General features: G+C 40.8%; 1 protein-coding gene across 3 annotated transcripts in view; it reads left to right on the forward strand.

Annotated features, from left to right (window-relative positions):
• The window catches only part of IL1RAPL2 (interleukin 1 receptor accessory protein like 2), a 369,460-nt gene that overhangs the window by 168,181 nt on the left and 175,350 nt on the right, over positions 1–25,929 (forward strand). For all 3 annotated transcript variants that reach the window (XM_066182041.1, XM_066182040.1, XM_066182039.1), the window contains one exon: positions 23,346–23,619. In XM_066182041.1, coding sequence (XP_066038138.1) covers positions 23,346–23,619 — 274 coding nt within the window. The remainder of the gene's footprint in view (positions 1–23,345; positions 23,620–25,929) is intronic.

A 25,929-nucleotide genomic window follows, 5' to 3' on the forward strand; every position in this document is an offset into this window, starting at 1 on the left:
TGTAACCCCTGTCTGCTCATGGGTCAGCGCTGCCCCGCAAGACCAGCCTTGCACCGCGCTCAAGCTGTGAATCACCAGGCCCATGCCTGGAGAGGATATGGCTCTGCAGATGGGGAGGGGAAGCCTCAGCCATCCCACATGCTCGTTGGGCCCTGCTGAGGAGGTGTGCAGGGACGTGGCACAGACGGTGACAGCCCCAGTGCCCTGGCAGTGGTCCCAGGCCCTGCTCACATGAGCAGAGCACAGCTGTCGGGACAGAGCTGCAGCAGGTTTAGCAGCCTGCAGTTCGAGTCTGAGAGGGGTGTGTGTGTGTACTCTCGGGTAAGGTTCAGTACCTGCATGTCTCCCTTGAGACGGCTCCTTCCCTTGGGATGGTGCTCCAGGGTGTGCAGCCTCCTCAGTTGCCCAGTGGCTGCCAGGGCTGTGCAGCAGGACCACATAGCTCAGCTAAGAGCAGCCTGTTTGTAGTGGTGATGATGCTCCAGGATTCTCCTGAGAGCCCTCCTACTCATACCTACACTCTGCTGCTGGAAAGAAAACATTTAAAGACAGGCTTTTCTGCATTGATTGTTTGCCAGCACTGGTCCTCTGAAGTACTCTTGGGAGACTGGGTTGTCTAGGGGAGGGCTTTTGCCCCATGGTGCCCTGCTATGGAGGCTAGCATGGCATGGATGGGACACTCTGCCAGGTGAGGTTCACCCTCTGCACAACTGGAAGATTCATACTCCCCAAAAATCTGTTGCACAGGAACTTGCCCAGGGCCTCCTGCTCCTCAGCTGCTTATCCTAGCAAGGCATGGTCTCCCAGTCTCTGCTCTTCATTGTGAATTGTGCAGGAAGCAAAAGAAAAAAAATAAAGTGTGAAAAGTAGGAGTCAGAGCAAAAATCTTGCCAGTTACTGAATTCTGGAATCTGGATTTTTTTTCTCTATTTACTGGCTCCTGATACTGCATGTCCATTATTGTATGTTTCAAGTGAGCTAAGGTGAAAAAGGGCAGTTAAGCTTTTGTAAGGGTGACAATTCACCTCAGGTGTACATTTCCTTTTCAAAAGTGATTTTTTCCATTCATACTCTGAAGGTCAGGTTAGGGCATTTCAGGTCAGAGTGGAAGGAAGTTATGGGAGGGCAGTGACAAACCTGCCAGATGCGACCAGTAGCTGCTGCCAGCCCAAACAAGCCACCACTTCAGGCTCACTGCTGCTGTGTTCTAAGGGATAGTGAGAGCAATGCTGATTATTATTAGGTTTCTCCTGCTCTCAGGAGAAATCAAAGTTTTGCAAATAGATTGCTGTATCGTGACGACCTGGCTGGCAGCCCTTGAACTCCACCTGATAAATGTGGATATACAGCAGCCTGTTTGGAAAAAGCCACCCATTCAGTGTGGCCACAACTAAAATCTTTGGCAACCTTTGCCTGGAACCATAAACTTGACTCAGTGGGATCTGTGAATAATTGTCTGGAGTCCTGCAAAGCATCCCAGTTCTGTGGAAGTTTTGTACCACCCATGAGCTGTATGAAATCTTGTCATGGTTTGATGCTGGCCAAATGCCAGGCACCCATGAGAGCTGATTGCCTACCCTCCCCTGCCACAGAGGAGAGCAAAAAATGGACAAAGGGTTCATGAGTTGAGATGAGGACTGGGGGAAAACACTCCAAGGTCAAAGCAGGCTCACAGTTGCAAAGTGAATTTATTACTAGCAGAATCAGACGAGGAAAATGAGAAGTAAAAATAAACCCTTAAAACACCTTTTTTCCCCCCAGCTCCTCCCTCCTTTCCACAGACAGTGCAGGAAGACAGTTTGGTCAGTTTGTCACCCAAGATTTTCTTCCATTTCTCTGGGAGAGGATTCCTTCCCTTTTGAGACCATGGGGTCCCTCCCACAGGAGACAGTTCTCCATGAACTTCTCCAGCATGGCTCCAAATCTCACAAGCAGCAGCCCTACCACACCTGCTGCAAAGTGAACTCCCCCCACAGGCAGACAGTCCTCCAAAACTGCTGCAGCATGGGTCTCTCTTTCCATGGGATGCAGTCCTCCGGGGACAGGCTGCTCCAGTTTGGAAGCCGGGTCCCCCTCTCTCCACTGGGTCTCCCACTGGATCAGAGCCTCCTCCAGGCATCCACCTGCTCCAGCATGGGCACCTCCCCCAGGAGTTGTGGGTGAACCTCTGCAAACCCCATGTATCCCCACGGCCTGCAGGGGCACAGCTGTTTCACCATCGCCTGCAGAGGAATCTCTGCTCCAGCACCTGGAGCACCTCCTGCCCCTCCTTCTGCACTGGCCTTGGTGTCTCCATGTTGTTTTACCTCACATGTCTTCACTTAAATCCACTTTTCTGACTAGAAGAAAAACTGTGCCCCTTTTGTTTTGATTATCTTCTTAAATCTACTATCACAGGGGCATTACTAACCTCTCCAATTGGCCCAGCCGTGGCCAGCAGCATGTCCATCCTCAGAGCCATCAGGGATTGGCTCTGCTGGACCTGGTGGGAGCTTCCAGCAGCTTCTCACAAAAGCCACCTCTGTGGTCCCCCCACTACCAAAAACTAGGTCATGTAAAACCAATAAAAATGTGCAGATTGGGGATTTTGCACTGTACTGTGCAGGATCCTTTTTAGTACTTGAGGAAAAAAACACCTTTTTTGAGAGGATACAATGCATTGCAGGTACAGGTGGGTTTTTAAAGGACAGTTAATGAGTAGTAAAATAGTTGGACTCAATGATCTTAGCGGTCTTTTCCCACCTTTATGATTCTGTGATCCTTGGCCTTTGATATGATTTGGGGACGAAAGCTTCACAGTGTGAAGAAATTGGCCAAATAAATAAGTTTCTTGTTTCCTGTTGAACTGTCAGCCTGGAAATTTTAGGGCTTTGACTGTCCAGAGAATAAAAGCAAGTTCTGCACTGTTACCTTAATGATCATCTCTCAATGTTGTGCAGCCATGTTGTTGCTTAGAAGGCTGACCTGAAACAGAGACTGGACGGAGCTAGAGAATAAAATAGATATTTATTGAAAGGCCTCCAGGATCCACCTTGAACAGGACTGAAACCTGACCAAGGCTGCACCCCGAGTCCACTACAAAACACTACACCAACAAACCTGCCCAGTCACGAGGTCTTACATTTTTATCAGTTTTGGTCCATTTGCATATTGGGGTTTAATTGTCCAATTACGGCTTCAGGTTGTGAGGTCTTATCTTTCTTGTTCCTCCCTTCAGTCCACCATTGTTTATGTTTTTCGGGCCTGAGAGTTGTCCTTGATGTTCAGCAAAAAGGAATTTGTTTTGTCTACCTACCCTGTGAAAAAAGCTGACTGACACAATATGAGGCTCAAAGCTACATCCCTAGGTAACATAGAATCTGCAAATATGAAAGCTAAAGCTTAAGGCATCAATGTGACACTAAACATTTCCTTGCTGACTTGTGGGTGACAGCCCTGTTACCTTGGAATGGGCTGGCTCACCCAGCTGAAGTCCAGCCCACAGCAGTGTCCCTTCTGGTGATGATTTAATGGACCTGTCTTTGCAGGATGGTTTGGGGCTGTGTATTTGAGTCTTGTTGCTTCCCTGTGCAGTTCTAACGTCATCTCCTTGCTGAGCTGTTGGGCAGGTGTTGTGTAAAAGCTGGGACAGAAAGGAAAGGAAGTTACAAGTCAAGAAAGGAAACACCAGTTCTTCCCAGGGGGTTTGAGTACAACCAGGAATGGGCTTTTATAAATGAAAACTAAATTCAGAAATCACATTAGCTGTGAAAGTCATATAGGCAAATGATGCAGAGGTGGTTTGCTTTATCTTCTAGGTGTGGTTTGGGTGTTTTGGGTTTGTTTGTTTGTTTGCTTGTTTGTTTGTTGGGGTTTTTTGGGGAGGGTTGGCTGTTGTTTTTATTTTGTTTTGTTTTGTTTGTTTTTTTTAAAACAGTTCACCTCAAGTCCTCAGCTGGACCCCATAATCTAAATGCTTCTCTCTTCATTTGTATTTTAAAAATAGTTATAAATAGGCAGATTTGTGTAGCCAGCTGTCTTCAGAAGCAGACTGAGATGCAGGAAGTCCAGCTAGAGTATTCTTGTTCATAATCTGAAAAGGAAAAGCTGGTTGGGAAAAACTGGGTAGCCAAGATGTAAAAACCCCCAACAACCCAACTCTGTAAGGGATCATCACACACACATCACACAACAAACACAGAAGTTCAGAGAGCTTGCAGGTGGTGTGTGAGGGATGCTGATGGAGAGAGGAGCCCACGGGGTAGCTCCATGCAGCTCTGCTGAGGAGAGCTCTAGCAATGGGTTCCCACAATCTGGGGATCCTTTCAGTCCTCAGAGCTCAGTGAAGACATCTGTGGTGCAAGTCTAAGTGTGGCCTCTGCTCTTGGACTCTGACAACTCTGAGGTGAAAATAATGTGGGAAGCTGATGTTTTCAGTCTAGGTTTAACTTTGGTTATTATTGTTTTATCAACCTGGAGTCTGAACAAGCCATGAGCAGGAAGCTCATGCAGTGAAAGCTGTGGACTAAAAATTTGTGTTCAGATCCCTTCACTGCCATTACCTGTGTCAGGAACTGCCTGAACAGTGTCTCCTTTTTAACAGTTGCAGTGAATGAAAATATTTTCTTGCCTTGAAGCTTCAGTATTTGTTTTCTTTAGGAAATGGGCATAATTCCTTTTATCTGCTTTTTAAATCAAACTTCTATATTCCTGTGGATAAGCCTATTTCTGTCTAAACATCTCGGCATGGCCTGTGATTTTTATTTGTCCCACTAAGTGGAGAATGTTCATTACAATCACACAGAGGAGATGACCAAGTGCTGTGTTCTGAACCTCAGTGCCTGTGCAAGTACCAGTCTGCACACTTGAATTGCAGAACTGATGCTTTTTGAAAACTCTTGTGCATTTTAAAAATGATGGTTAGGAAAGGATGGCCATTTTGTCCCCTTTCTAAATGTGATTCCAGTGTCACAGCAAGATACTATTTTTTTAAGTGTCAGAGTTTCCCAAGACATCATTTTTGAGCTTCATTTAGGTTTCTGAGCTGAGACTTCGAGTCTGTGTGCTCAAGTGACTGCCAGGGCATATTTTGTGTGAAATCATGGAGAAATGGCACATGTAGGAGTGGTCTTGCCCCAAATGGTTTTTCTAGGGTATTAGTTAACTATTACAATAACCATTTTAAATGATAACCATTTTCAGTAAACCAATAACAATATTATTTGTTACATGACACATTTAGTCATGTTTAAAGTGCAAACATATTCTAGATAAGTCAAAAATAACTATAAATTAGCACAGTAAAAATAATTTAAAAAGCGACCTCCCACGTACCCACATGGCCAAATATTAGGGGTTGGGAGGGAATTGCTGCAGGTCATTGCTAAATGGCATAAAAGTACAGAACAAGTGGATGGGAAATGTCATATTAGCATAGTTATTTTTCAAGTGTTAGTGTTAACAAAGCTCTTTTGACAAAGTCTGTAATACATAATTTTTCTAACAAAAGAAATCAGAGTTGAAGCTGTATCTTTAATTCCCAAAGGATTTTGTTAGCATATTAATCTGACTAGTGGGCAGACTTCATCTCCTTGAGAAGGCCGTCCTAAGATAGCCTTCACCATCTGGGTGGATGCAAGACCAGGGAATTCCTGGCCTTGGCAAAGCTGAAAGAAAGGATTTTCAGATGCTTTTTGTAGGAGATCTTCTTCCATTTGCAGCTGATGCTTAAAGAGCCCAACACTTGGACTCATCTGACTGTGAAACTTTTGTTGAAGCTCAAAAGAGACTTGGTAAAGTTATAGGCCTAGAAAAATGCTTGAATGATTCAGCCACATCTTTGTGAACATTGTCTTTCCATCCCCAAAGAAATCCCATCTCTCTTGTACATCATTCCACCAGGGAGCCTTAGGTCTGTATGGCCAGGATATTTTTTGTTGTTGTTTCCTTGCAATAAAAGTAGCAATCCTGCTGGCAGAGACAAAAGGTCAAAATACTTGTAGGAATTCCCACTAGAACGTATAAAACAGAGCAAATACTCATCTAAGGACTCTTGGGGAGGAAAACAAACTTCAAATTCCAAGTTTTGAAGTTTTTAGTATTGTACAGACAGCATGTGAACCTGGTTAAACCCTGTGGGTTGAAACAATGCAAAAAAAGTCACCTGTAGGAGACAAAAGGGAAAAAAAAAGAAAAAAATGTGGAAGCCTGTTACTTGTGAAAGTTTCAAAAGTCAGGAGGGACTGGTAAACTTTCTTCTTTGAATGTAGGTAATTAAAATCAGGAGGATGTTAAGAAGCACAAGGCTGCCTACTGTCAGAGCAGCCTGAACTGTGTACAGACTGTTTTTCTGGAAATAGACTTTAAAGTTGGAGTTCTTGAGCTGTGGTCCATAACACACCAGAAAGTAACCCCTGCATCAGCTGTAAAACAACAGAGGAGAAACAGTGGGATATAACATGGAATCAAATAAAAACAAGGGAAACGTTTTAAATGTTCGGTTTACTTGGATGTGAAAATCACTGTGGCAGCAGGGTGAGGAGCAGCTGTTTATTGCTTCCCTCAGACCTAGCCTAGGTTTTTCAATTTAGGACTGTTTCAACTGCCAGCTGATGCCCTCAGTCCACTTATAATTCTTAGTCCTTTTGGCTTAGTTCTAAACCTCAGCTGGGGTTACAGGAGTGACTATGCCCATCCTCACTGCTGTCCTGAGCCTTCACAGGGATCCTGTGGTGCATCTCACCATCATTTGTGTGGGGAAGGAATGACTGGCTTCTTTCCTCCAAGGAGTTTTATTGAACATTACTAAAATACATAGTTAGAGGAACAAACAATGATAGGTTAGATTCTATTAATTATTTCTATTAAGATCCGTTCAGGGATGCAACTCCTGCAGTTTCAGTTATTTTTGTCATGCCTTAGGCAATACCACAAACATATTGCTCATGTTTATTAATTTACTTCATAATTAAAGAATGGGAAGAGCAAAGTACAAAACCAACCTAGCGTACCTGAGTTGCAATTTCCTTCTGTCCACCAAAATTCCTCACAAAGATTACATGTTTGAGAGCTGGCTTGCCCCTGGGAGGCAATCCACTTTATGGATTGAACTGGGAAAGGTGAGGGAGAAACTTGGTAGGATTTGATTCCAAGCTGCACTACTGCTCTGAATCATGATGGCGATATGAATAAGGTGACCACAGTCATGAGAAAGTGGCCACAGCAAGATGTTGAAGGTAGGGGAGAAGATCTGCCAGGGATCTGTAAATCAGCTAACAAAGGCAGATGTAATTCTTAGTTCTGTGAAACAGATAGATTAAGTTTTATTCAGTTACTTTAAAGAATCTCCTCAAGGCACAGTCTTGTGGCAGGTGAAATTAATGTGTACGAATGTTCTTTATTAAAAATAAATGCATCTCTTTGTAAATCTATCTTTTGTTTTAATAAAGCAAAGATGAAGTCCAACCATTCAGACATGCTTGGACAAGTACAATCTCCCCTGAGAAGTGCTGTCCCAGTGAATTGGATTGAAAGAGAAGTGCTGTGCTGGGATTTTGGTATTTGTTGTACCATATGGGGCACCTTTACATGTTCTGTGTCATCTTGGCATGCAGGAGCTTAATTTGAGACATTTGTTGCTTGCTTCATTGAGAAACTGCAGTTACCTTTGTTCCTGGTTTGCTGTTGGAGAGAAATTTTGTCTTTAGAGCTGGAGAGGAGTTAAACACCACTGTAGGTCATCAACAGCAGATAGAGGTCAGTCTATGTAAGCAGATGACACATTGACAGCCCTGGGAGGTGATGCTGAGCAGCTCTATGGCTTAAACATAGAATTTTTAAGCTCTATGACTTAAACAGAGTCATCTGCTCTGAATCTGAGCAGATACCTCCCAGGGTGGGAGCTGAGGAACCAGGTAGGGGGCTTGGGGTTCTCCCAAGTGAGCTTAGTTCCAGTATCTGTAGGGAATTTAGCAATTTATGGAGTTAAAAGTTTTAGCACTTTCAGATATCTCGGCAAATGAACTGAATGTTCTTGTTATGATGGGTTTTGTCTAGAGCCTTAATTAATTATGAGGTGAAATTCTCTTTGGACTGGGTCCAGTCATGCTTACTTTTTGTAGAAGTAGTTGGGTTTAAATGTCATTTGAAACTTGCTTGGGGGACCTTGCACTTGATCTGTTTTCTTGGTAGTTTTCAGAGAAAAAACTGTGCATGGTCACCAGTGTTCCATATTTAAATGTCATAGCACAACAGTATTATATTCTTGAATTGTATTGATATGATGAAGTATCTTGTGATTGTATAAAATTATGTTTGAATGAAAATATGTGAAAACCATCAGCTCAATGAATTTCCTACCTATTCAGGGAAAGTACAAAGAGTCCAGGTATTGCCTTTCCTGGCAATAATATTTTTTTGTTCATAGTGTATAAAAGCTGCAGAACATTCATAAGAGAAATTTTCCAATAATCAGTTACTTAAACTGAAAATAGAAACTTTTTTAAAAATAAAGAATAAAGCAAAACACTATGCATTTCCATTTTTCAAATGAAGAACAGATTTTAAACCCAGAAACCATATAGGTATTTAACTCTTATAGGGAACTGGTACTTAATTATCTTTACAGTCTGGGCCTTAGAAGTTGTAATTTATTTACTACCATAAACAGTTCACCCAAAACTGTGATTAAGGGCTTAGGGAATGTGTAGTTAACTCATAAAAATATGTACATAAATTCTGCTGATTAATTGGACTGTAAAGCACATCCTTATTTATTATTACAAATGAAACTCTAATGTAGTTCATGCAAAGTCTTAAATGAGTGCCATTCTTTTTCATTAGGTAGCTCTTTAAAATCAATAATGTTTTCTTTAAGGGAAAGCTTTGGCTGTTACTAATTTAAATCTCATTAACTTTTGCCTTTTTTTTTTTTTTTTTCTCCTTAAGGTTCAATTGGAGCTCTATTTTTCCTTTAGATTTGGAGCTGCAGGCTATATGTAATTCCATTTAAAAACCCAAGGTAGACAGGAATAATGTTGGGTTAACAGATATTCAGAGAACCAAAAATTCAGAATATTTAAGCATGCAGCCTACACTTGCCATTTAGCAGTGAATGGTTTTCCCAGCACAAAGTTTGGAGATGCATGGGCGTTTGAGAAATCCTTTCCTAATTAATGTAGAGTTTGCAGAACCAGCTGGAAAGTCACTCCTCTTGCACCATATTCTTGTACCCCAGCCCCCTTTGTCCATGTCTGTGTTTGCATGTCTGTTAGTGTGGGTCTGGTGGAACACTGCTGTCATCCCTCACATCCTTCATGTTAGCCGTGCTCTCTGGAGTGCAAAGACTATTTTTAAATGTATGCAAATAGAAGAGAAGAAGTGCAGGGTCCGTGATTCCTGCTGAGTGGAATTGTCTCCTCTAACAGGAGAAGCCTTCAACAGCAATTGGGCTGTTAGTGGTGCTTTTTGTTGTCTAAAGTTCATAGCTCCTTAATGAGGTCGTAACTGCTTATTTTTCTTGCTGAAGACACACTAATCAGTCCCAGGGAAGAGGAAAAAATGGGAAAAAAAGTCCAACTCTCATGATTTTGATGACATACTTTAGAATATTTAGCATTAAACAATTACAAAAAAATGCATTGTAAAGGTTTATGCAGCTCTAGGCAGTCTGGAGATTGAAAGCTTAGTACAGTTTTTCAAAACAGTGGTTGGCTGGAGGGGTTCTGGTACCATGTTATTCACTGCACATCAAAATTAACACATTACAAGCGGTGGTTATCTTCAATTATGTAAAAGCAGACGAGTCTTTAGAGAGATTAAAATGGGATTTGTAATGGTTTAGGAGAATTCTTAAAATTGACAATTTGACACAGCATGATTTCAGATTATGTGAAATCTGGCATGAGGATATTTATATTTCTGTTTGCAAAGATTCTGTTCAAAGTCATCATGATGGAAATATTTACAATGAAGACATAATAATGTCTTTAATATGTAAATCATTCTAATTGTGTTTCTTACACTGTCAAGCTCCCAGTGAAATATCATTTATTGCACAAGTGACACATGAAAAAAATATGATTGCGTTTGTGATAGTCTTATTTTTAACAGAAATATGACAGACAGTCTTTATCTTTGAAGAAGTCCTCTTTATCAGCAGTTCCCTTAACACAGTTTGCATGACGCCTGCATCTCTATTTCTGATTCATATGCCTGCTTCTAACAGAGCCTCTCTCTGTTTTATTCTTCTTCCCCTCTCACAGAGAGGGTTTGCTGTAGGGACGTGCACCCCAGAGTGTCGTCCCTCAGGGCTGCAGGATGCAGAGGTTGTGTGGGGTGCACTGATCTCCGTGGGAGCTGGATGCCATCCACACCTCTGAGGCTGGACCCTGTATCTTGTGAAAACAAGCATGATTTGTTGCCATTAAATTCTGCTTTGACCTTGATAAGAGCAGATTCAAACTGCTTGCCTATTTTTTGAGGGTTTTTTTGTGCCCCAGTAACACGTGTTAGTCTGTCAGACGCCTCTCACTTCACTTCCCTGTCTGTACCCAAAATCCCTACCCTGAGGTCACATGCCTCCTGCGTGCTTTTTCCTCTCCAGCTGGGAACAGTAATTTTCCTCTTCCTTCAGATGTAGAGCTGGACAGATGACAATTCTGTCATCTCAACTGAAAAATCTTTCATTGTGAACTGAAAAAAATAATACAGTCAAAACAATAATAAAATTGGGTTGAATTAAATAGAGCATTTTTAATTGGGAATGCATCCACTCACAACACTGTGTGTCATAATTAGTCCTCTCTCCCATCTTCAGCTTCCCCACTAGGAAAGTTCCCCACTATTTGCTGAATTCTACTTGGGTTTAGCAGGGGCAGTGAGGAAAGATCAGGGACAGGCAGACAGGAGAGTCCAAGTCCTGACATGAGAGGCAGGAGGCCTCTGAGGGGAGCAGGGACAGCCTGTCTACTCTGAGAAGGGGTGGGAGTCCCCCAGGCACTGAGCATTTGCAGCCTCAACTTTCCTGAGGTAGCTTCAGCCAGGCTTGGAAGTGAGCCCCCTCTCTATGAAGAAGATGGAGGGGAAAAAAGAAGGGATCCAGCTTTGCATTTCTGTCCTCTCTTCCCTAATCAATGTGAGTTTTTTTCTGTTTAAGAATTGAAGTACTGATTTTCCATGTTTCAAAGCAGGGTTTCTTAAATGGAAATCATAGTGGTTTTCTTTGGGGTGACTGTGACAGTGGACAATCCAGATGTATTCACCTCCATGCTTTGCCGCATTAATAATTTTAAAATATTAATAAAACAGTTGTCTTCAAGCTGTCATGGCAGTCAGTTCCCAAGGCTGGAACAGGAAATGATGCAATGTGGGTTAGGGTAAGAAACTGGGAGTGAGTGAGCAGATGAGAAGTTTCCACATTTCTTACTGAGTATTGGGTAACCAGTGGAGAGACATTAATTAAACATGTTGCTCCAGTTATGCAATTTTTGTGGTTTATCCGTAGCTCAGGTGGAGGTTTTCACAACAAGTTTCAGAGGTGCCTTTTACTGTTGCACAGTGATGATTTAGTAATGATGTGCTGATGTATTAGGGGGCTGCAGGGCAGTGTCTCACCTGGAGGATGTGTTGACACCCAAAGAAAGGCCTGAGGTGCCAAGAGCTCTCCAGCTCCCCTCCTGTATTCTCAACTCCCACCTTTGCTCAGCCTCACCCCTGGAGCTCAAATATTGCCATCTTCCCATCCCTTTTCAGTGGAACAGGCAGCAGCTGCATGTTTTGGAGTGAGTCGGGGCCATTGAGGATGACAGGAGGCCCATGAATAAAACACAGACTTGTTTGTTTTGTGCTGTTCTGAGCAAATGATGTATTAGTAATGAAGTATTTGCAGTTTGTTACTTTTGCTTACTAATAAATGAAATCTTCCTGTTGCCAGTTTTGTTTCTGGCTCATGAAATTACAGGGAAGTGTGAGGAGAAGGGGCTGTAAACTGAGGTGGTTTAGGGTGTGTCTGCTTTATGGTGGTTCTCATTTAAAGGCAGTCACTGCTTTGTGTCAGCCTGAAGCAGGCCAGTTTTTGTGGGATTTCAGTCAGTGTTCCCTCTGCTCTGAATCTCCTGAGTAAAGACTTTGGAAAATGATTTGAAAGGATGAAGTCTTTAGCAATGGGACCATATTGAGAGCTGCAGTCCCGGGGATGACAAAATGGCCCCTCTACCCCAATAAGGGATCATCTCCAGGGCTGGGGCAAGGGAGGAGCAAGGTCTCAGGAATGGGAGCTTGGGAGGGGACTGAGAGGAGTCGTGATAACCAGTCCTGCTCAGAGGCACTGCTCACAACTCATCTGGTAGTGGGTGGGGATTTAGGGACCTGGCAGGCCATGGTGGGGCTGCGATGGCAGTCACCCCAGGGCCTTTCCTTCAAGAAAAGGGGGTGGATGTGGTCACACCAACATGACCCTTGTTCACATTGAAGCTGAGGGGCTGCCAGTGGATACAGTGCTGCAGAATGCTGCAATAGGCAGCTTTTAGGAAATGGATGTGTAAATGTAAAGGTGTTCCTAAGCAAATGTGCAATGCTGTGTTCCAGAACACAGCACTGCATTGCCACTTTGCCTAGAGAGAAAGACATGTCTGTAGCACAGACAGCCTCTTGTAATGGCTCATTTTTCAATCATCCTTCATTTTTCTTTCTTACATGTAATTATAATGGCTTGCAATTAGAATAACCCTGTTTGTTTATTTTAAATAGAAACAAGTCTTAAGAACAATTTTTACTGTTTAAAAATATCTCATTTTAGAAGCATATCATAATTCATCACTTAAAGAAATTTTAATCAAATGACCCACTAACACTTCTATTCATGACTATCCTATAAAAGCAAATACTCTTGATCTGTGAATGTTCATTTTCCTGAAATGGAATCTAGTGTGTTCTGCAGTCAGGAGAGTTTTCTGTTTAAATTCTGCTGCATATGGGCAGATAATATATTCAAATGACAGGAGGAATTCCAACCTAGGTTAGAGTGTGGGTCACAACCTTTTCAAATAGAGGTCCTCCTGTCATGCAGGTGGAAATGGTAATTGGCTTACTGCAGCTGAACTTATCTGTGCCAGATAACAGGAAGAATGGCACAACAATTCTAAAATGGCAAGTATGTCTAGATATCCAAAGGTAAATGTGTAGAGTCAAAGCAAAGGAAATGACCAAAGCTAGTTATTTGTTGCAAGTAAATTAGATAAACTTGACTTGTTCCTTTCTATTCATGTGCATGTCCTGATGGAAAATGGCATTCTCTCTTTTTTCTTTTTTTAACATTGCTATGTGTTTATTCAGTGTTTTACAGATCTCCAAGCCCCAAAACATTCATTCTATCCAGTGTGTTTATGATGGGGAACCAGTTTTGTAAAACATCTGGTAATCTGATGTATTGATTGCATCTTTGTAAGCTAGAAAATAAATTATTAATGAGTAGGGTAGTGCAGGTGTGCACCCAGATCTGGATATTTGTGAAAAAGGCTCCCTTTATGTGTCTGTGGTTTGTGAGGGGCTGTGTTGGTGGTAGGGCAAACAGTAGGGTCGGGTGGGTTGGATTCCCTGGAGGTCTGGAATCTGGCTCTGCTCCAAGGCCTGGGATGATGGCACAGTTGGTTGTGAGACAGGCAGGAGCATTGGTCAGGCACCAGCTGCCCCTGGTAAATGGACAATTTGGGTTACCAGAAATGTCCCTGCTGTGGTGTCCAGTGAATGATTGCTTAAACCTTGCACAAACACCATGGAGATCGTTCCCAAGAATAACTCAGTCCTGCTTTCCTCTGGTGATGGGCTCTTTTGATAGTATCCTTGCTCTCTTTGCCTGTCGAGCACTCTGCCTCTGCCACAGGTGAGGGGTGGTAGGAGCTCTTACAGCAGATCTGTGTCTCTCAAGGATTGTCCTCCACAGACAGCAGAAGAAACTGATTTAGCCCTGTGTATTCCAGAGGGAGCCCATCTTCCTAACCTGATCCAAACTCAAGAGGACTGTGCCCTCAGAGCAGATAATCCAATTCAGCTGTCCACATACTTGAAAAACAGATGCCAGATAAAATAATCTTGTGTAGGTACACCAGTTACTCTACCCCACAGGGGCTAGCAAGTTAATAGAGGTTCATTCTCTTTAATTTTAAATTATTATTATCCACAACTCTTTCCTACTACTCCCTTCTGGGAACAACAAGCAGTGGATATAGAGTTTTCTAATTGTGTGATTACTTGAGACTGCAACTGCCTGATCTGGAAGCTAGTTTTCATTCACTTTACCTTAAATAACTTTATTCAAAGAAACTAATGAAATGAGACTCATCAATTATTGAGATGAATTCAGCTTTGTTCCCAAAGTTTGCACGGTGCTAAAGACATGAAAACAGAACTGTGTGAAATTTTATGTGGTTAATGTAGTTGGCTGGAGAATATTGAAACTGTTTTGGAGAGTGTTTTTAAAGAGCTCATGTGTAGTCAACAGCACTTAAAATATTAAATGCACAAATCTTCAGGTATAAAGTGTGTCTTCACTGTGTTGCTCTTTACCCAAAATTGTGTCGGGATAAAACTTTAATTTATAAATGCGAAGAAATATTTTCAGTCTGTTTTACTTGTTATTGGTATCAGTTACTGTTTTCCCTTAGATAGATCCTTCCTTCCTTCCTTCCTTCCTTCCTTCCTTCCTTCCTTCCTTCCTTCCTTCCTTCCTTCCTTCCTTCCTTCCTTCCTTCCTTCCTTCCTTCCTTCCTTCCTTCCTTCCTTCCTTCCTTCCTTCCTTCCTTCCTTCCTTCCTTCCTTCCTTCCTTCCTTCCTTCCTTCCTTCCTTCCTTCCTTCCTTCCTTCCTTCCTTCCTTCCTTCCTTCCTTCCTTCCTTCCTTCCTTCCTTCCTTCCTTCCTTCCTTCCTTCCTTCCTTCCTTCCTTCCTTCCTTCCTTCCTTCCTTCCTTCCTTCCTTCCTTCCTTCCTTCCTTCCTTCCTTCCTTCCTTCCTTCCTTCCTTCCTTCCTTCCTTCCTTCCTTCCTTCCTTCCTTCCTTCCTTCCTTCCTTCCTTCCTTCCTTCCCTCCTCCCTTCCCTCCCTCCTCCCTTCCCTCCTCCCTTCCCTCCTTCCTCCCTTCCCTCCCTTCCCTCCCTTCCTTCCTTCTTCATCCCCTTTGTCTGAATATAGTTCTGTGCACCAAAGAAGTATCAGAGATGCTGGGAAGTCTCTCTTAGAGCTTTTCCATCATTCATTAATTCCCTCGGGAATCCAAACAGGTAACAAAAATGGCAACATCCACTATGCAACATGCTAGAAAAAAAAGACTATTTCCCCATTTTGAAGCTTGGAAAAGAGAAATATTTTTGTTTACTGGGTTTTGTCGACAAGAAAAGAACCCATCTGAACCCATCTTCAGATGGGTTTCAGATCTGGGTGAACACCAATTTAAAGCCTTTAAGTTCATACCAGTGTTTGAACTGACTTTTTGGTTGAGTTGTTAATTCATGAAACCAAAATTTTAGGATTTAAACAGGAAAGTTTTGTTACTTGTTCAGTCCAAGCAGATGCAACATCCTGTACCTGATCTAGCCACTTCAATCTAGAGAAACATACTTTCCTTGCTTAAGATAATGTTCCCAAGCTAATTGGTGCTAATTTAATCATGTCATTTCATGGCTCACTTTGGAGAAACAGGTATTAATTTACAGATCCTTAAAGGGGAAAAGAAGTTTAGTGGTTTGGATACCTTGTTTGCTGCAGATCACCTGCTTGGCTTTACTACCTTGGAGCAAAGAGGGAGGCCAGGCAGAGGCAGGAGATGTGCCATGGCAGGAGGGGAACTGGAGTGGGAAGGGCAGGGGCCAGGCAGTGCTGGGGTGCTGAGAAGGCAGGACAGGCTGGGGCACATGTCTTGAACCCACGGCTGAGACTTCACAAAATACATGAAAGCATGAAACCATGAAGTACGATTTCTTTATTGTTCATGTCCTGGCTCTAGCACTGTTGATTTTCAAGGTGCCTTTTACATTGTTTTCTAACATGGTAACTGCTGCAGAGAATCAAGGCATTACACTGAATATTTTAAACCAAAACACTTTTTATAAGTTCCAATTTCCGTACTGTTTACTTCAACACAGGCTCTTTAAAAACCTGCCAGATATTGAAGTGATTAGGAGATCAAGGTCACCAAATACTCATTTTTAGGGTGAATATGCTGCATTTTAAGGAGTTGCTTTAGTGCCCTCCCCCTCTCTTTCTCTGTGCTCAGCAGAGCGATCAGCTGAACACAAAGAGCACAGCTTTGGAAGGGCACTTCAGGTTCCATCTGTCTCTGGGAACATCTGACTTGGAAGAGGTAGCAAAGAATTTGATGAGAACAGAGATTTCCTTTCCCTCACAGAATGTGTCTCAGACCTTACTGTCTCCAGTAAAATCTTAACCTGCCAGCTGTGATTTGCTCTTCTCTCCATCAGCAAGCGTTCCAGAAAACCCCTGTGATAAGGTGCCACCTGAAAAGCTGGCTCTGACAAGTGCTACAGGATGAAATGCCCCTGTCCAGTCACTTCTACTGATGCTGCTTGCTGCAGCATTTTCATTCTTCAAGTATAATTTCTAAGCCTTGACCTCATTAATATGCCATTGCTCCTGGAAGCTGAGACTTTGTTCAGGGTTCTTTCTCTCCCTAGAGAATTTTTGTGATCTACCAGTATGTTCTTTCTTTTGCATTTTCAATACAAGGCTAAAATGCTCCTGGCTCCATATGCATATGTAATTCAGGGCAGAGCAATCTGTGGTTATTTGAACCTCTGGCAGTATATATTTACAGTGAGTTTGACCTCAAAGGAAATGATGAGTGTTCGGCTGGAATATTTGACATTTGAGTTGGGTTTTTAGCTGTGGATCATAAGAAAAGCTGGTCAAAAAATGAAGCATACATAAGCCTTAAAAACCTTTTAGTCCATCTTACAGAAATTTGAATCTTTGATCAAAATTAGTGAAAAAAGTTAGGTAGTATATAAGGATGTTTAAATGCATTTTTCCTCATTTTTGGCCCAGATTTGGAGAAACATGTGCACGTTGCTAAATTTAATGAAGATTTTTTGCACTCATCATTATTTGACTTAGGAATTTTAGAACATTTGCACTTCTATGTGCCTTGAAAGTCCCAAACATTTTTAATTTAAGTTTGAATAGTCTAGTTTTTGCTGGAAAATATTCAGAAAATGAGATTAGAGTAGAGAAACTACAAAGTCTGTGAGTGATCCTATTCTTACATGTTGTGTTTCTACAGAAAAAAAAATAATAAAAATCTTGGTTTATTCCCGAAACAAGGTGTTACTGTCATAAAAAAGAACTAGTAAGAATTGTTGACAGGGTTGTAGGAGAAGCATGGCAAAATTCACCCATCTTGAACCATGATAAACTTGTTTTTGCTCAAGATTTGTTATTTTCTAAGTGAAGTTATCTCCAACAGATATATTTTTTGATTTTGTGTCCCTCAGGGGAAACTGTTAGAATTTTTCCTAAAATGCACTTTAAAATATGGATATAGTCAAAACTTAGAGTCTACTTGTTTCAAAGAAGGGTAAAATTCACAGAAAAGGGACATGACAGACACTTTACCTGAACTTCCCCTCCTCCCCTCCCTGCCTGTTCTTGGAAATGCTCCTCTGCTGCTGGACAAGGCCACTCTCCCTCCTGGAGTATTGTCAGCATGGGCTTCTCCTTCTCCCCTGTGAAGCCAGGTCACTTGCTCTTCATGTCAGAGATACCAGCTTAGATGTCTCTCAGTAGAGTGAATTTTTATTAACAGTTATGAGAGTGTTCTTTCATCATCCAGTTTCGTTGATCAGCTAAGATGAGGGAGATCCACATGCAGAGATCTCACCATGCTTTGGGGGTTACTTCCTTGATTCTGAACAGTTCACAAAGTGGTCATGAGAGTGGTATTTGCAATGTGTTCTCTGACCAGCAAATATGTCTCTGAGCACTGGAGTATTTAAAGAATACTTGGAAGGGTGCGGTGGTTGCTGGCAGTTTTTAGGCAGCTCAGGTCCCCAACATCTCATGGTGTCAGGAGCTGGGAAGGGCTCTGGGAGGAGACAGAGGACACACACTGGGCTCTGCTGATGTTCAGGCCTCACATGGCAGTGTCAGGCTGTGATGAGAAGCTGGCAGAGGTCTGCTGCTAATGCAGCAGCACCAGCAGAGTGCAGCCAAAAATCCAGAGATGTGAAACCAATTACATATGGCAAGGCTGATCCAACACCCTGACCCTTGAGATAATCACGTCCAACCAAAGCTGCTAAAGGCTTTACTGGGTATGCTCAAATGCAGGGCATGTTCCCTTTTTTTCAGGATCAAGATCTGAAAATACAAAGTTGCCAAAAATTCATAGGCTGTAACTGATTTCTCCCCTTTAAGGCTCTAAAAAATTTGCATCTCTCTTTGGGCATTCTTAATGGAGTGCATCTATCATTGCTACGTCTGCAAACCCCAAGCATGATGGATATCAGTTCCTGGACTCTGCTGTTCTGCACCTAACGTATATATAAAAATATAACTCTTGTATTAGAGGAATGTTGGTTTTATTTCTTACTATGTACCTATAGTCACAAGCATTGCCTGCTTTGCAGAGCAATAAATTTAATATGTTAGCTAGCGTATTATTTTTTTAATTATTTATTTGTAGATTATGTCAATTTAAAATTAGATTTTCAGGTAACAAGGTAGGCAAACATGTTTAACAATGCCATGATATAAATTGCTGTAGGTGACAGATCCCTATAAAAATTATAAAAGGCAGATGCGCAATGCAAAAAATTATTCATGTGACAGCAATCAGAAAGACAAATTACTTGGAGACGATGTACGTGCTCCTTTATAATTGCTTATAAATTATTATGGTTCATGTTAAAATGCATCTAGACTCCCTAGAAAACTAGATTTATTTAAAATAAGAGTAATGGGAAATTGCCAGGAAATGTTGAGGAAGAAGATGCAGTACATGCTTTGGATGATTGCTAACATAAAAGTACAGTAACTTATTGTCAGCCAACTCCATCTATATTTTCCTTAATAGTTTTGTAGCCTTTATTTTCAATTCACTTTCTGCTCAGGTTGCAGTAGCCTGGCTAGGTAACTGGGATGGGCTCCTTTGGGTTGCACTGTGTTTCACTGCTGTAGTGTTTTCCAGCTCACAAGGGACACAATGGGATGCTGTTCTGCATCCAGGCAGGAGAGAGCCTGACGGGCAGAGCACTTTCATCTTCTATGCAATAGGGTTGAATTTAGTCAGCTAAGTTATGCTAAGGGGATGGGCAAGATTGACAGGTGGGCAAACAACTTCTCCTTAGGAACCTGGGATAAAAATGGGACAGTGTTTTCCACATTCTCTTAGTATTCCAAATTTAAAAAAAAAAAAAAAAAAAAAAAAAGTCTGTCTTGGAAGTGTGTAAAGTACATCCACAATAGACAGGATTTAATTTCAATGAGCTTTCAGTCAGGCACTTACCAGGTGATTATAGGCTAGCAGAGAAATGGTGTATATATATTTATTATATAAGTGCCTCTCTAATGCTATTATTTTTCTCACCAACCTGATTATATTACATATTGAGAGCCTGCCCAACAAAAATGACAGCAAACTTTGTTCTGGATAATGGAGTGCTGAACTCCACCTAAGCAGCTCCAGTCATTTGTAATGACAGCTTGGAGAATACTCCAAACGAATATAACAATGCTCACGCTCCAGTGACTGACAGCACAGCGAGAGGAAAAAATTCGAGTTTCCATGTGAGTGCAGGGAGCCTGACCTAGATCTTAGCCTCTACAGCTTCGGAAGAGAAAACACTCTTACCTGTGTATTTAACAAGAAAAAAAAGTGCAAGGGGAAAAATTCATCTCCTGTTTGATTAGTCTTTCTTCAATAATTAAGATTTAGCGAAGGTGCTCTTTGAGACTTCTCCCCTCTTCAGATGTCATCAACACTAATGACTGGTTGCTCTGTTCCCTGTGTGCTCTTCTCTGTAATTACCCCCTCCTGGCCTGCTGCAGGGAGAGCCGTCACAGGGGAGCAGCTGGGGCAGACAGGGCCAGCCATGGGCAGCAGCCTGCCTTCACCTTCTGCCTCCACCCCACTCCCTGTGTGGGTCAGCCTCCTGTGGGCTGCTCAAATTCTTTCATTCAGTTAATAGGAAAAAATGTCTCCAGTGTAAATTTCCTTTTCTTTCCTTTCTTCATGGGATGCAGGTTCTCTGCTGGGCTCAGGTTGCTGTGTCTGCTGCCTCCACTGGAGTGCTGGCAGTGGCCAACAGAACACTGGCCCCACCTCCGGGGGCAGCTGGAGGGGGGTTTTAGCCACTCTGGTGACCTGGTTATAAATTTGCATTCAAATCACTTTCATCTATTCCACTGCGCTTCCTGTGCTTCAAGAGCTCAAATACTGAGATTGGAATAGTAGAGAAGTGCACATGAGAAGGGAAAAGAAATTTTCAAATGAAAGTGGAGGACAAGGCGTATTGAATGATGCTGAGGTTCCTTAGTGGTCATTTGAGCTGTGCTTTGACAAGTTGTTTGGTGTGGATATGGGAGAAATTTCATTGGAAGCAGGGTATTTTGAGCTTCCAAATTTGGATTTCCATATTGGGTCAGTTCCTGACTACAGAACTCCTACTAATTGTGAATCTGCTCTGTGAAATAAATGAAAACCAGACACTGCTGTCCTTGATCTACAAACTTTCCATGTGTATCTCATTGGTGTGGTTTAACTTTGTTGAACTAGCACAGGTTTGAAAGCATTAGATGATGTGACAGGATTCGATTGACAGAAGAGTGACATAATTAATTAGCTTGGCTGAATTAATTAGCTTGGCTGAATTAATTTGGATCTAAATTCCAGTTCTGGACTCTCATATCCATTTCAACTTACAGCCCTTCTTAGACTTCTGTGACTTGGCTAAATCATGGGAGAGAGGGTACCTTTGAGAATACCTATGTGGCTTGGACAACAAGGGATGAACCATCTGGAGTGCTCAGCATTGCCTTGCACATCCCTTGCTGAGAGAAGGCAGCTGTGAGCTCTACACTGTTCTTGTAATTGTAAATTGTAAATCACACCAGCCTAAAGAGCAGGACTTAAAAAAAGCACAGAGCTTTTCTGCAGAAGCTCTGTGTGGAGGACAATGATACCTGCTCAATGTAAAAATCCTTTCACTTAAATAAAATAATTCATGGTGTCAGAACCAGGCATTTAATGTAAAAGTGGATTAGATGGGGTTGTAGGACTGGGAGAACAAGGTTCCTTCTCCAGCTCTGCTGTGGGTTGCTCATGTTGGTGCAGGAGCAATAGAGAGAGGTTAATGCAATGTTAGCAGCTTTGGTCATGGTGAAAGATGTTATAAACCTGGAGGAGATGCACTGATAACAAATGCTTCAGTACAGGATTTCTAAATAAGGATTATCCAAACTTGTCCTATTGTGTGTGGCACTAAGTGTTAGAGGAACAACGTAGAAGAAACAGTGAGGAAAAGGAACGTCAGTAAATTGCTGCTGGCCTTTCAGTTGATGTCATTAACAGCAGCTGTTAAAAGCAATGAATTTTAATTTAGATCAGTAGGATGTTGTCAGAAAAATGAGAATGAAAATCAAACTTGAAGTTAACTGGAATGGTGTGTATGTAAGTTCAGGTGAAGCATTTGGTTTGGGGGCTTTCTTGATGAGGAAAGAAGTCAGCTGGCATAAACAGCTGCTGCTTTTGCACCTGCCTGTGGGGTGGGGGCAGGAACAGGAAACACCCTGGGGGTGAAGGTGTTTCATGATCTCCCTTCACCTGTCAAAACTGTCATGAGTAATGTTTTGAGTAATGGGCTTCCATTCCCTGCCGAGCTTGCGTTATTTCTTTTTTTTTTACAAGTTTCTTTTGCAGCAAGTTACATGGAAGTGTGTATATCAGAAAAGTATTGAAGCGGTCAGTGTCAGCAAGTTTAATATCTGACTCATGTGATCACAGTACACTTAAAGCTTTTCTACTGTGATGGGAAAATTAAAACCTTCTATTTGTCATGGTTACGTTTGTATGATTAAAGAGAAACCTGAAAACTTGGTAGACATAATTGAAAGACTGTAAAAGTCACTAAAACTAGGATCAGACATGATATTCCTTGTACAGAAATTTTTGCTCACTGCCTTTGTTTAGGAAGTAAATTAAAAAATCACTTGATGACAGAATACAATTGACAATGTCTGTGAAATAAAAAGTGTATGAGGATATGCAACATTTTTAGTTTCAGAATTGATACTGTACTTGCAGAAGAGGCAACTTGAGAGTTACCTGGTTGAATTTGAGGTGCTGCATTTAAGATAAAGGTGTTGCATTTACTTGTAGCTGAATATGATCAATAAATTCTAAAAACTACATATTTAATGAATTAACATTAGGCATGGTGTTTGCCTTTTGGTGATCTGCCTTTGAAATCTTTTTCTTTGGTTTTGTTCTTTTGCTGATTCTTCAAGCTTATAATTTTTCCAGGAATGAAAAACATTGAATTAAAAGGTCTCTGATACGTGATATGTTGATATGTGTGCATGTGCTAGAACTGTATTGTAACTAAGATAATAGCAATGGGAGAAAAAATTGTAGGGAGAAGTGATCTTTTATTAAACTGTCTGATGTATGTTAATTTTAGAGTGAAGCATCAAGAAAACTGTTTCAAAAGTTTCTGCTGAACAGAACATCAGAAGAGGTCCTTTTTTATTTGTACGACCCCTGTATTAAGTTTGATTGCATAGGCAGCATGCTGTAATTGTATCCTGTTGTATATAATACAGACCTCTACAGTTTGAGTAGGCTGTAGGGAAAAAACCCAACTATGTGGAACTGCCTTGAAAAGAAAATTCTAAATGTCACATCTGTTATTTGGGGATTTTTTTGCATAACATAACTAACAGAGGTGGATGGAAAAGTTTTAAGGGATAAGATTGGCCAATGTACATTTTCTTCCAGCAAGGAGTTGGAGAATCCAAAACTGGTTTACACAGGCATGTAGTTAAGGTGCAAAGCATTTGGTTTAATTAATAAAGAATTAGTGTTTTGGGGATGAAAGTAATGAAATTCTAAAGAAGTGGAATTCAGCAAGCTCAGTGTGCTCTATTTATTGCCTGTACATTCACAGTTACATGTAAATAAAAAAAGTGTATGAAACCCCTTAGTTGCCAATAACTGCTGTATGTCTTTCATATTACCTTAAAACAATTCAGCACATGCCAAAAGCCATTTCTTTTAATGTATTGTATTGCATTTCCCAAGCTGCCTTTCACTATATTGAAAAATGTGTCTGTGTCTAATATTTCTTTATTATTGTTTTGTTTTCAGTTGATGGTTGCATTGACTGGTCAGTGGATCTCAAGACATACATGGCTTTGGCAGGTGAACCAGTCCGAGTGAAATGTGCCCTTTTCTACAGCTATATCAGAACTAATTATAGCATGGCCCAGAGCACAGGTCTTAGGCTTATGTGGTACAAAAACAAAGGAGATTTAGAAGAACCCATTATATTTTCCGAAGTTAGGATGAGCAAGGATGAAGATTCCATATGGTTTCACTCAGTTGAACTGCAAGACAGTGGTTTCTACACGTGTGTTCTAAGGTGAGTATTGTGTTAAAGTCTAAATAAGAATGTGGGGATTATTGGTTAATAATGTATGAAGTATTAGATATTGGTTTTAAAAAACATCATTTTAGCTATTAGAATTTAGATAATCATCCAGTTACTACATATTAATTTTTTTATTCTCATAATTATGTGTCACATAATGCTTTGCCTCAAAGTTAGTTTCCCTAGTAATTATAGTTACCTCATCCAGTAGTTATAATTAATGTACTTTCACTTAATTACTTCTTTTTTTTTAAAGTACAGCATTTGCAAATTCTTAATTTGCTGTAAACCTTCAGAACCTGATACTTCTTAAATCATGAAGAATTTTGTTTAAGTACTGTTCTGTTTCAAATCGTCTGAGTTACTAGAGAGTAACAGTTTGAATTATTCTGACGGGATCAGCCTATGGGGAGTTACAGTTCTGTCTGGTTTTGAAGAAATGTTTATTTTAATATACAATTATTATTTACCATTAATTTAAGCAGACCTTGTTTGGTAAGGCACCAAAATGCATTTCTCAGAAGTATCTTGGAATTGTTGGATAGGCCTTAAATTAAACATATGCTGGAGCTCATGATTTCCATCATGCAGATGTTGATGTCATCTCTATGCCTAAAATGAGATGATAAAAAAGAGGACTTTTAAAGAATGAATGAATAATACTCCTTAAATGATCCAGTTTTGAATTAAAAGGAGTTTACAGATACCTTGTATGATTTGGTTTTAAACAATTCAGTTTCAGATAGTAAATTTACTTCATCCTTGTCTGCTGTTCCATACTGAAATTAGACCCATTTCATGAATTAAATAACATTAAATAAAACAAATATTAAATATAAAATAAATAAGTAAACTAAATAAAACATTGCAGCAAATAACAACACTGTTCAGAACCCAGAATTTGTTCTCTGTCCATCTCTGCTGAGTCTTGCTGCCTCAGCTGCCTCAGACCATTTTGATCCTGAGGAGTACTACCGAAGTCAGAGATTGTGCCCTGGATTGTGGTGATTTGTACTGGGCACCAAGATCCAGTTTAAATTCTGGATGTGTCTGCCAAAGTCAGCAGTTGAATTGTGTTTCAGCCTTCGGAGTTATTCTTTTATCAGCTGTTCTGTCAGAGGTTGGGCATGGTGTGAAATCCCTGATTTCAAAATGTTAAGGGAAGATGGTGATTTATATGTTTCAAGGGAGCCATGCTTTTTTCATAAGAAGACATTGTTGTGATAATCAAGTTACGAGTTTAATACTCTGAAACATTTTAATGCAAATCCTTTGTAAAAAATAAAGAATTGATCTTGGATCAAATTCTGGGACGTACTTTTTTCCAGGAAATTTCAAAACTCTGCTCATTTACATGACAAAGTAGTTTTGGTAACAAATGGGCAAGTTCTTGAATAATTCATGGATTCTTCTCATTTTCAGCTAAAAACTGTATGACATGCTTATTGGAAGGCATTACACAGCAACTTGTCAGTTATGCAGATTCCTTGCTTTGACTAGAACTTTCTTAAATAATTACAGATATTTTTGCCTTTTTCAGATTTATGTCAGAGTGAAGAATAATATGTGTAGTGGTTACTGATAAAAGACTGTATTTCTTCCTTTAATGAATTAATTTTTTTCTTCCAAAAGCATGGAAATGTATCCTTGCTGTTATTGTTTATGAAACCATAAGAAGCTTAAAATAGCAGAGGATGTAGCAATAGTAATTGATTTTAATTTCATTAAAATTGAGCTAGATGTAATGTTCTGAAATGTGATCACACTTCTGTGGGAGACTATCCACACCATTAACTGTGTAATTTCAGCTTTATTAATCCATTTTTTTTGAGTGGGATAAGCAGATGTTTGTGTTTTAGCCATTAACCAGAATCACCTGGTTTATGAGAATTAAGAGGTCACAAATGAGAACAGTAATTTTAGAATATGATTTTATTTTCTAGAAGCATTAACAATCTCTGTTACAAATGCCATCTTTTGTAGACTGAATTAACAGAGACTGGTAGATAGAACTTGATGCCGTGAAAATGGAGAGGTGACTGTCTCCATCAGTGTGCAACACTGGGAGACAATGCTTTTGATTCAAAATAAATTTAAAACTTTTTCTCAACAATGAATTTTTCATTCAGGTTCATTAGGAGAAAATCAGAAGCAATTCAATTCTAAATTGATGCCTTTCTAGCCGCTCACCAGGGATGTGTGAAGGTCTGGTACATCTTCCTGTGCTGTCCAAAGCATGAAATCTCACATTTGCATGTCCCAGTGGCCAGTTCCACCACTTCAAGTCTCTTGCCTTGGAAC

Source organism: Chamaea fasciata, unplaced genomic scaffold (genome assembly GCF_029207755.1).
Source record: "Chamaea fasciata isolate MVZ Bird 193981 ecotype frontalis unplaced genomic scaffold, bChaFas1.0.hap1 SCAF_4, whole genome shotgun sequence".
NCBI classification, from domain to species: Eukaryota; Metazoa; Chordata; class Aves; order Passeriformes; family Sylviidae; genus Chamaea; species Chamaea fasciata.